The sequence below is a fragment of the Tenebrio molitor genome, chromosome 5, assembly GCF_963966145.1.
Source record: "Tenebrio molitor chromosome 5, icTenMoli1.1, whole genome shotgun sequence".
Lineage (NCBI taxonomy): Eukaryota > Metazoa > Arthropoda > Insecta > Coleoptera > Tenebrionidae > Tenebrio > Tenebrio molitor.
Genome location: NC_091050.1, coordinates 14,268,680 through 14,280,548, shown reverse-complemented (window position 1 = coordinate 14,280,548; position 11,869 = coordinate 14,268,680). Strand labels below are relative to the sequence as shown.

The 11,869-nt window shown below is 36.0% G+C and overlaps 2 protein-coding genes and 2 long non-coding RNA genes across 4 annotated transcripts; 1 reads left to right on the top strand and 3 right to left on the bottom strand.

Annotated features, from left to right (window-relative positions):
* The first annotated feature begins 563 nt into the window (after positions 1-563).
* On the top strand, positions 564-915 carry LOC138131170 (uncharacterized). The gene is made up of 2 exons (XR_011159722.1): positions 564-704; positions 764-915. It is a non-coding gene; the product is annotated as an uncharacterized lncRNA (long non-coding RNA).
* Positions 916-3,982: 3,067 nt separating this feature from the next.
* LOC138131096 (uncharacterized) lies at positions 3,983-4,916 on the bottom strand. Its single transcript, XR_011159715.1, has 3 exons — positions 4,767-4,916; positions 4,377-4,433; positions 3,983-4,317 (listed from the first exon to the last, which is right to left on the bottom strand). It is a non-coding gene; the product is annotated as an uncharacterized lncRNA (long non-coding RNA).
* A 421-nt stretch (positions 4,917-5,337) lies between these two features.
* On the bottom strand, positions 5,338-6,533 carry LOC138131095 (uncharacterized). The gene is made up of 4 exons (XM_069047866.1): positions 6,278-6,533; positions 6,060-6,189; positions 5,702-6,009; positions 5,338-5,640 (listed from the first exon to the last, which is right to left on the bottom strand). Exons 1-4 carry the CDS (start codon positions 6,475-6,477, stop codon positions 5,412-5,414), a joined length of 867 nt encoding a protein of 288 aa, XP_068903967.1. The 5' UTR covers positions 6,478-6,533; the 3' UTR covers positions 5,338-5,411.
* Positions 6,534-10,428: 3,895 nt separating this feature from the next.
* On the bottom strand, positions 10,429-11,620 carry LOC138131540 (uncharacterized). The gene is made up of 4 exons (XM_069048603.1): positions 11,377-11,620; positions 11,151-11,284; positions 10,813-11,098; positions 10,429-10,763 (listed from the first exon to the last, which is right to left on the bottom strand). The coding sequence occupies exons 1-4, from the start codon at positions 11,562-11,564 to the stop codon at positions 10,511-10,513; spliced, it is 861 nt and encodes a 286-aa protein (XP_068904704.1). The 5' UTR covers positions 11,565-11,620; the 3' UTR covers positions 10,429-10,510.
* Positions 11,621-11,869: the final 249 nt, after the last annotated feature.

Genomic DNA, 11,869 nt, shown 5'->3' with positions numbered 1-11,869 from the left:
TTGATGTCATCCAACATTCCGAGTATTATGTTTTTTATAAAAAATATCAAAACTGATAACAAAGGAAGGTATTAAGATTGCGTATGAAAGTACTTAAAAATAAATTTTGAGTTGTGGTTAAAGATGCGAGAAAAACAGACAAAGAAAAAATAAAAGCTGAAAAGGAATGTGAATAGAGGAGTGGATCAGGATTTAAAAAGAGAAAACTGGGCAACAAGAATACAATGAAAATTTTGTTAGTTATATTTATTTGGATATATTAATACATTTGATTTTGTAAGATAAGTACGAAAATAAATAAATATCACATAGTAAAAAATTATTTAAAATTTGTGTTTCTCCAACGGTTTCTTTAACTAGGATTTTGTTCGTCTACAGGCTGTCCCAAAAGTACCCCATTTCCTTGAAGGTACGTCATTTAGGGATGTGGTAGAGTGCTGGAAAAATATTTTTAGTAACAGATTTGGTTATGAAATACTAAAAATAACTTCAAAGAAACTTACATAATAAAATTGATGATGACTTCTGGGATCATTTTAAAACCTGGAAGAATGTTGTAGGTACGTCAGATGAAAAAATTTTCACTTCGCATGCAATGGCAACCTCAAATTGACAATGAACCGATGAAAATCCTAACAAATGTATGATATCGTATGATTACGGTAAAAAGTTGCAAATGAAAATGTAAATTACTTGAGCGTAAGGTATTGTTTTTTTGTACGTTGTTTGATTAAAAATACACTAAAGGGATTATCATTTGTAGTTTCTTGGGATTCTAATGGTATCAGAAGAAAGCGCAAACTGAAGATTCTCCTTTTCCCGTCAAAACAATAATCTAGACTCTAGAGCACCTTTTAGGCCAAGTATATTAGTGTCTTAAATAACCATCTCGAAAAATAAAATAATTCAAATGTCCCAACTTGTCTAATTCTGTCAGAAACAATATACATGGTTATTCACGTAAGATGACGAGCCTGAGTGGGTAAAAATGCAACCCAAAATACATTTTACAAAGCATTCATTGTGTTTTGGTATTTAAAAGTTGAATCAGGAATCCAAGTTGTAGTGACCCAGTTTAAAATTTAAATTTAAATTTCCGGTACCGCCACAACAGCGCGCCAAATGTGAAGGTACTTGCGGCTAGACTAGGAACTGCGAGCGGAAATATAGCGGGGGGTTGAAGCTCTCTCGCGCGGGTGGTTGAAGGGGGGTAGGTCACTTTTGTTTGGTTTTTCGAAACGAACAGACCTTGCGAAGAGCGATCCAATATTCCAAAAATCTGTAAGTTACATCTGAACCGATTACACTACCGTTCCGAGTAGATATTTTGTGTACCCGTGAAGAATTCAACGTTTTTAATTCACCTGGGTAATTTATCCCACTTTCGTTGCCTTTTTTTTGTGTTTTGTTTTGGGGCCAGGACCACGTGGTAAGGGTATGTTGTAGATTTCATTTTGTTGCATGCTGTTGCTTTAAGAAGCGCCCATTCGTTAATTTTAAGCGTTATCTTTCTCCCGGGAGGTCCTTTTTTTTGTAATCTTGTAATTTCGGAAATTAGGAGCCGTCGTCCGAACCGCGAGCGTCCGTTTTGTTTTCTTTTTTTTCTTCACTAACATTTTATTTTAACGGCACTCGACCCGCCATCTTTTTTGTTTAACATTACCAGCGATTATTGTATTCGTGATTTATGTTGTTTACTGATATTTGAGCCATTCAAAGTGGTTCTATTCTATCGTTATTTGACTTCACATTTTGTTCTCTGTTATTTCCTCGTTGTTTAATGTTGCGGTTTGTTTTGCTTATGTTATCCTTGTTTAATGTTGCGTTATGTTTTGTGTATTTCATCATTGTTTAATGTTGCGCTTTGTTTTGCTGAATTTTCTCATCGTTTAAATGTTACGCTTGTTCGATTGAATTAAACTCGGTTTTTTTCTTTGTGTTGTTGCTAGATTTCGGAAAAGTTAAAGTAAAATGTTGTAAGTGCGCCCCAGTGGGAGCTAGGTGACAATCAGGAAGTCGTGGGGTTTGTTTAGTAAATTTCTGTGGAAGCTACGGTTATTTAAAAACCGTTAGCGGGGGCGGACCTACGTCTTCGCTTATGCGGCTGCGGGATGTTTTCGTGAAGCTTCCGTCGAGGTTATAGAGATTTCGGGGCCTTGCCGGGAAACGGTTGGTTGGGGACGGTGGAGCTAAATATTCGCTTATGCTGTTTGGTGATGCTAATCGTACAACCCCGAGACGCTCTGTCACTCTTACTTGGTCGGCGAAATCGTCTGACGTTCATTAATACCCCGAATATCTATAAACGTCGCTTGATTTCAAGATGATTCAGATAATTCTTCTGAGTCCCCTCGTGGCCGAAAGTTTGTTACCTCCAGCTCTAAGCTCCCGAAGGCGTACCTTGTCCGCGTAGTTCCGAGTTAAACATTGTTTTTGTAATTAATCGAATTGTAAAATATGAGTAATACCTGGGATACGGTTTTTGAAGAGGGTTTTTCATCCGTCCCTGTCTGTAATAACTGCCTTATAATTTGTTTACTTGTTTTGCAAGCTTTAAACTATCATTTTGCCTGTCATGTGCCCGTTTTTCTGTTATTTTAAATATTGTTGCAGTCATCTTGTCGTTTATCTTTGTGATGTGCTCAACTAGTTAATTTCTTGTACTTCGTTAAACTTAATTTCTGTCCTTTGTATTCGTTCCAATTTCTTTTTCATTAAAGTTATTACAGACATTTTTAATAAAAGGTATTTTGCGTCCATCACTTGTGTGTTTTATTTGCGGTACTCTTCCAACTGGAACCCTCACCGTTTGCATTCCGAACCTTTTCCGCCAAAAGAAAATCACAACGTAGGGCTCCTCCGATTCGCTGACGATCACGACTACATTTGTTACCGTTTTGCGCAGGTTCAAATATTTGGCGGAAAAAGTAATGTATTCAAATCATTACAAAGTTGGTATTCTATTCGTTTAAAAGAAAAGGTACCGGGTGATTTTAAATGATTCTGACTTTTTTTTTTCATAGGTTGGTAATATTATTGTTGGTTATGCTGCTTTTTAATGTGATAGTTGACATAAACATAGGCGTCCTCGGCTATTTGACACAATTTATTAATACATAAAATGTCAAAATGACGTACAGTCGTTAACCAAAATAAAATAAAATTAGACAGTTTCACAATTCAAAGATTTGTGTAGTGTAACTGAGGCGTATGTGTCAGATTACAATTTAATTTGACTTGACGATTGATTTACAAAAAGTTAGGTTGTGGTTTTTCAGTTGTCATCTCGTCACTGTCACTATGTTCAATTGAATGATTGTGAGTTTTTGAAATATTGTCGAATGATGACACTTATCAGAATTGTTTTTTTATTTTTGACACTTTTGTTTCCTAAGAGATGGATTTCGCAAAAATATCGAATTACACAATCGAAATTTACTTTGTCCTATTTTATTTTGGTCAACGACTGTACGTACGCCAACGTGTTGATTAAGGTATCAAGTTTGCCAAAATAATTTATGAAAAATGTTCCCATAATCGAATGCAGGTTTTCATGTTCCCAACTTAATTTCACTATCGGCCGTATTCACCAACGCCAGTTAACGTTAACTGTAGGTTAAAATACTTCGTTACTTTAGTTACCTATTGTTATAACAATGTTTTCGTATATTTTAACTTACAGTTAACTTTAACTGGCGTTGGTGAATACGGGCCTATATGTTTTATGTGTATTATGATAATGTAATCGGGATCGAGATAGCTTTATAAATTGTATTTTGGATTGCATTTTTACCTGGTCAACCTCGTCATCTTACGTGAATAACCCTGTACAAAGAAAGCAAAGTTTTTAAAATCCCATCAAGATTTCACAAAGAAATCTTTTAAAATAAAGTATTCAAAGCAAACAATTTAATTTTATATGGTTATAGGTTTTTAGGTTTGTTTCAATTTAAAGGAATGTAGGAATGAATATAAAAATACATTGAAAGTATTAAAAATTTATTAACAATACAAGCAGTATTGCAGTAATTGCAGTACCTTTGCTTATCAAGAAGAGAGTTCTGAGAATATAAAAATTAATGGATTTCGAAATCACACACTCATGCACTTAAACAATTTTTTTCTAAAAATGTCGCTTGTTCAGCGTTATTATTTTTCATGTATGGTTTCCTCTCGTTGTCAAAACATTTGTACACCGTGTATATGATGATGGCAGCAATCAAAATGACAACTGCGAGAATGAGCCAAGTTGTCAATATCTTAGGGTCCGGGTGAATAAAACTATCCAGTAGGACTTTGCACGGAGTGGTAAGAATGCTAAGAATAAACAAATTGACATGGAAGAGAAAGATAATAAAAATACGAGTTGTACTTACGTGTTTTTTTGAAGAGCAATAACACACGAACAGAAACCTACAATTCCACAAGTAGCTCTAAAAATAAAAAGTAATAACTACAATTTACAATGTGGACAAGATAATGTGAAAGTTCTCCAGAAGCAAGACTAAAGCTTTTTGTTAAAACTTGTTGGTGGTATTGAATTTCAGGAAGATGAAAACATTGGTTTTGAATTAGTAGATTTAAACACTAAGATCTTTCCAACAGCTACAAATGTAGCAATCTCCCTTATCAATAAAACGTCATAAAGATAGAATGAGATTTTCATTATTTGGAAAAATACTTCTCAAAGTCAGACTAAACTAAATTTTGAACTGCAGACTCCTCGTATTTTGGAAAAGTAATTATTTGTAATTATGTTAACTTACATTACTAGAGCTGTAACGGTAATTGCCACACGAACATTTTTTGTAAACATGACTCGACCTAAGTTACCATCACTGTAACTTATCTGTAGATATAGATTAGCCGTACAAAATTTTGATGTCATCCAACATTCTGAGTGTTTTTTTTTTTTTAATAAAAATTACAGAACTGATAACAAAGGAAAAGATTAAGATTACGCATGACAGAATAGAATAATAAATTTAGAGATTTGGTTAGAGACACAGTAGAAACGTAGAGGATGCGAGAACAGGCAAAAAAAAATAAAAGCTGAAGAAGATTGTAAATAGAGGAGTGAAGTAAGTAGAACATTTGGTTGAAAAGTGAAGAAAATCGGACTTTAAGTTTTTTATGAACTTTACAGCAATGAAAAGAAAGGAAAAGGTTAAGATTGCACATGACAGTACAGAAAAATAAAGTTTGAGATTTGATTAGAGACAGTAGAAAAAATGTGAATTTCGGAATGGAGTAAGTAGAAGATTTGGTTGAAAAGAGGAGATAATCAGAATTTTTATCGAGACATGTCAACGAAAGGTGATGGAATAAAAACGCTAATTAAAAAAACAAACGTTTTTATTAAGTTTCTGCATTACAACTAATTTCTTTATTTAAAGAAAATGTACATTAGATTATTTGAACATGAACGTAGCGACCGTTGTGCTCGGAATCGGGGTTGTTGGGTTCAAAAATCCGTTGATGGCGTCATTGATGGCATCAACGGCAGTATTTAGTCCATCACGAACGATGCCCTCTACCACCAACAAGATGGCTTCTTTCAAGATGACCGTCGCGACGTCGGTAAGCAAGTTGAGCAACCAATCAATCAGGTCGTTCCCGTTGAATTCCACATGGATGGTCCTGCAACAAAGACGAAACACATTGTCAGTTTGTTGGGATGTTGTCACATCTTCTGACTGACCCGGTGTGCGTGATGTAGAACTCCTCCAAAGTCGCTTCAAAAGTCTCCGTGTTGAACCCAAGCTTCGCTTCGATGTTTATGTCGGTGATTTTCCCGTCGATTCCTCCCTTGGGTCCCAGACCCATGATAGTGGCGGCGTAGTCGTAGGTGAACATCATGTCGTTGAAAGTGATGGGTACGGTGATTTCCAAGTTTCTGGTGTTGGAGCTGTATTCAACCAAGACGTCTCCTCCACGGTGCATCGTGGAGATGTCAGACAACCAACCGTTGGTCAAGTCAAGATCGCCGTAGTAGGTGATGATCAGGGTCTAGAAGAGACAGTTTAGTTTGGAGTACCAGCAGTGACGGTTGTACCAACGTAATTGAACCCTGTGTGCAAATCGGGCATTTCCAGAGGATCGAACCCATTATGGATCATCAAGTTTTGCAGATTAGTGAAAATCTTGTCGGCGTAGTCGTTCAAGACGGCTTGAGTGCCAGCTTGGGGACTAAAAACACAAATAAAAATTGTAGAGTCAAGTGGCAAGAAAAGTCTTCTTCTTTTTTGTTCTTGGTAACACTTTTTAGGGTACGTACCTAGCGTCCATCTTGTGGGCGAACCGCTTCAAAAGTTCTTCAGTGGGGATTATCGAGCTCTTGTCCAGTTTCCCAAAGCTGTACTTGACGGGGATCCTGGTGTACTCCACCTTGCCTATTTTCAAATTGTGTTCATTTTTTTTGATGTGGTAGGCGCAGATCGTTGCGATCATGCACAAAGTTACGATCAGGAATTTCATTTTGTTGTTTGCACTTTCACTCGGACACCACAACAAGATGCCACCTTGGGTACCACCCACGTTTTTATAGATTTCAATTTTGAAGTGCCTTTTATCGGGGCCCCGATAGCACACACCTGCAGAGGCAATTGTTGTTCTGTAATCATCCCATATATTAACAACAAAGATTTTTCAGATGCCGACACGATAAGCTACATTTGTAAACATCTTGTTATTCATCAGAAACTACTCTTCAGGAAGTACCAGCGGCCTCTAGCTTATGTGCGCACATGACATCATTCTAAAATTTTCCAAAATATGTTATTTTCAAAATTGACACATGTTTTAGATCATTTACATACAAATAGTCATTGTTTCAACAGATGTTCGTCGATTAATTAAAAAATATTGTCAATGTGATAAGAAAAATAATAATAGCTCGAGTAGGTACATGTTTTGAACAGAAACACAAAAATCACAAGAGGTCACAGGTTAAGTGTGTGCTAATGATACTTATCAACTTCTTACAATTTCAGTACCTACGATAGATTTTTTAAAAATTTGTTTACCTAGGAATGTTCAACCTAGATAAATTTTTACGACTTAGTTTCATTTATAAGAAGTGTTTAGATGCATTGATTGACGTGATAAGAAAATTTTCAGTTCGATATCAATTTATCATTTTAGATGTTGTAACAATAATAGTTTATGAATTAAGTCACAGCTCTATACTCCTATTGGATAATAATGTAATTATTAAACTTAAGGCAAATATAGCAACTAGTTTATCTTCATAGTCGTAGAAAAAATATGGTATGAATTACGCCACTCGCCTGCGACTCGTGACACAAAATTATCCTCACGAGTAATAGCCATCATTATCCGCTCATTGAATAATATACTGTTACAACTGATGTAGCATTTGATTTTTTCATAAATCTTTCTCTTTTTATATACTTAAATGAATGTCACACATTACAGATTAATTTGGAAATAAATCTACAAAACAATACTAAATTGTTGAGAAAAAGAAGTCTACTAAAAATAATACATTGTTAATAATTACGAAGACAGTGGTCTATTTGAGTAGTCCCCCCTATTATTTAAAGTGAGGTTCAAATTATATTGAAATTCAAATAATGTTGAACCGACCAGCAGATAGGCAGATCTGAATCCAACAGAATGTTTGTTGAACCTTCGCCAAAGATTGTGAGAGGTCTTTAAACCAACCTTGATGAGATAAGATAACCTTTTGTGAGAACTTGAAATAATTGTGACCAAAATGAGATAAAACAGATATTGGTGCTGTACTTCGCACAGAAAAAATTAGGTTACAATTAATGTGATTTTTAGAAAGGTATTAAATTCTTATCTTATCAGAATCATTTAATACTTAATTATTTTTAATAAAATTATTTTACGGTTTCTGGACAATTCTTACGAATCTAAGACGTTACGCTTGTTTATTTTTAGATTTTCTCCATTATCAGACAATAATAATAAAATACACTAATATAATTCCAACGTCTTAAATTCATGAGGTATGATTTATTAAAAAGTAGCGTTTGAGACCACAAATTGTCTACGCCTACGCCCATGCGCTGAACGCTTATTTGCATAGAATTCCGCTACGACATGACCGATAATTTGCAACGCCTGCTCTGATTAGTTTTCTTTTTGATCACTTTGTACTTTTTTGGAAAATAACTTAAAAGACCTGAGAAACAAAATGATTAATTCGAGATAAATGTCAAGTGTCAAATCCAAATTTGAAGTTTCTACTTTAGAATAGCATTTTAAAAAGCAGTATCAAATTGTTTGGTACCACAGCAAAATGCGAATTTGGTTGCATAATATTTCAGTTCTCTTACTTTCAATGTTTTTTTTTTTTAACAACAACAAAATGCTTTATTTTGCCCTACGGGCTTTCGGATTCCTGATTACAAAACATACATAAAAATAACAATTTATTCTTCTCCCTCACTTCTCTCGTTTTCCATTCTTTCTCTCCTCTTCCTTACTCTTTCATCCATCTCCCTGCCGTCTTCGCTCCATATTTCTCCCCCTTCCCTTCTCTTTCTCTCTCACATTTCGCCGCATGTGTTCGATCTTCTCACTGTCCTCACGTCACCTCCTGCACCTTCTCTCTCTCTTCTCCTTCCTTCCCATTCCTGTTCTCTCTCTCCTCGTCCCCACCTCTGCAATCCGCTATCATTTTCCTCTCTCACACACACTCTCTCCCCTCCCTATTGTACTTCGATTCTCTTAGTCTCTCTCTTCTCTCTTACTTTTCTGTGTCTTTGTCCCTCTACCTTTTTATTCACCTTCTCCTTGTACATTTTCTCGCTGAGTCGTCTTCTTATTCTCTCCTTCTTCTAGCAAATTTTCTTCAGTTTCTCCTGTCTCTTATCCCATCTAAACCAGTCCCCGTTTATCTGTATTTTCCTGTATCCTATTTTCACCCTTTTTCCTCTATCTCTCTCCTCTCTGGCCAACTCTCTTAACTTCGTTTGTGTTTCCCTTTCTTCTTTTGTCAAATCGTCATCTATATACATCCTCTCACCTTTTTTTTTCCTTTAACTTACTCTTACTTAGCATTATGTTCTTCTTCTGCTCCCAATTTTCTATTTTTGCCAGCATTATCTTATCTTTATTTATTTTAAATGCTTCCTTTACATTCACTTTCACCCCTATCTCCCTTTCTAACCATTCTTCCACCCCCCTCTCTACATTTCCACTTATTGCTCCTATTCCAGTTATTATAACATTATTCTTCCTCTCCTTCTTTTCTCTTTGTTCCATCTTTTCCTCCCCATTCTCCTCTCTCACTGCCGCTAATTCTTTTCTTAGTGTTTTGATCTCCTCTCTCATCTCTCTTATCATGGTTCTTTTTATTTCCTTATCCATTTCCTTGCTTTGATTTTCTTCTTGGCTTCTATTTGGTGATCTTCTCGTTCTGGAACTATTTCTGAGTGGGTTCTTGCCTTCTTTCGACGTTCTACCCTCTTCTCTTTCTCTCTTGCTGCTTTCTTTCCTTACTTCTGACGATTTCAGCATGTCCTCTCTTTCTTGCTCTTCCTCCTTCTCTCTCGCTGCCGCTAATTCCTTTCTTCGTGCTCTGCTCTCCGCTACTATTCCCGCCATATCCTCTTTTATCTCTCTGAGCACTGTTTCTATTTTCTCCTCTATTTCTTTGCTTTGATTTATTTCTTCGCCTCTACTTGGGGATCTTTCGGTTCTGGAACTCTTTCTGAATGGGTTCAGACCTTCTTCCGACATCCTACCCTCTTCTCTTTCTCTCTTGCTGCTTTCTTTCCTTGCTTTCGGCGATTTCGGCATGCCCTCTCTTTTTTGCCCGCTGTCTTCTCCTTATCACCTCTCACTCCTCTTACTTTCAATGTTTTTTTAAGTAAATAACATCGAATACTTTGAGATTTTGATTAAATACAGGGTCTTATTGAAAGTTGTACAGATATTTTAACCACGAGCTACTGGCTTCATGTAGAACTCGGAAAAAATATCTAAAACATTCTATGTCAAAAAATAAAATGACATTTATTTTTTGAGCTACAATTTTTTTAATTGCTTTTAGTCTTCTACGTTGTCAAACAACGTCGTAGGTAAAATTTCGGCACATTTTAAAAATACACCCTGTATATCATATTTTATAAAACATACACCAATGCGGTTTCCTAGTTTTAAAGCATATTTTCTATAGGTTACTTCGCATTGGCGTACATTTCATAAAGCATTATATACAGGGTGTATTTTTAAAATGTGCCGAAATTTTACCTACGAGGTTGTAGAACAACGTAGAAGACTAAAAGCAATTAAAAAAATTGATTTTAGATATTTTTTCCGAGTTCTACATGAAGCCAGTAGCTCGTGGTTAAAATATCTGTACAACTTTCAATAACACCCTGTATAACTAAATACTTAAAATGTGTTGGATAAGTAAAATTTATTATTACCTTATTGTGTTATACTTATATTTATCAATCAATTTTATCGATCTGTAAACATACATACATATATACATTATTATCAGTATTAATTAATTAATTAATGTTCGAGAGCTTTGACCCGACAAGAGCGCCGCCGTGTTGGTGGCGAGAACCGGAGTAGTGGGGTTCACAAATCCACCAATGGCGTCGTTGATGGTGTCGATCGTCGATTCTAATCCACCTCGAATCAGGCCTTCCACCACCAACAAAAGTAGTTTTTTCAGCAGCGTAGCCACCACATCAGACAGCAAATCCAGAAGCCAGTCGACGAGTGCATTACCGCTGAATTCAAAGTCGATTTGGCTACAACGACAATTATTTCATTTGTAAAAGAAATCTAGAATCTCCGTACCCTGCTTTCACTATGTAGAACTCATCCAACGACGCCCGCAAAGTTTCGATGTTAAACCCAATAACCACTTCCACTTGAACGTTTGTCACTTTCCCTACGATTCCTCCAGTAGGTCCCATGCCCAAAATTTTGGCGCTGTAGTCGTAGGTGAACTCTAAATCGTTAAACGAGATGGGTACGTTCGCCGTGATATATTTAGTGTTGTGGCTGTAAGAGAGCAAAACGTCGCCTCCTCTGTGGATGGTGGACAAGTCTAACAACCACCCGTAATTCAACTTTATTTCACCTGCACCAAGGGAAGATTCAGATTTCGTTTAGTTTTTTTCGGAAAGAATTACCAAGATTGTGGATTCCTGCACGCATGTCAGGTAGTTCGACTGGATCGAAAGCGTTATGAATCATCCAGGACTGCAGATTGGCAAAGAGCTTGTCAGCGAAGTCGTTCAGGTTTGCTTCAGTTCCGCTTCTAGATCTACAATACAAGCCGGAAAAGAAATTCATTGAAGATTACGAACCAATAGATATCTTCAACTCTCTAGATTAGTGTCGGAGTTGATCACTCACTTTTTGTGCAGTTCTGTCAAAATTTTGTCCTCAGGAACCAATGCCTTCAGACCCATTTTGCCCAATTCATACTTGGCTGGAATATTAGTATATTCCACCCAGTCTATAACCACCTCAGGTTTTACTTTGTTGACGTGGTAAGCACAAATTGTGCCGATTAGAGCAGCAGCAAAGACAAGTTTTCTCATTTTAATAAATACTAAACACTTGAACACCTCGACAGAATATCAATTGAATTGAGTGATTACTCTCTCTTATATATCTAGTTCTTAGTTGTGAAATAATTCTATATAAACAATAGAAATAAACAGCGAGTGCTTTTGATTGGGTTAAAAAATTTCGTGTTGTGAAAACAAATATTTTTTGAGAATATTTAACGTCTGGAAAAGATAAGATAGTTTTGTAAGTTAAATTCGATTGTGTCGTTAAATCTGAATAAAAAGCGCAATAACCTGTAATGTTGAGTAAGAAGACACTTTCTCGTTTAAAGACG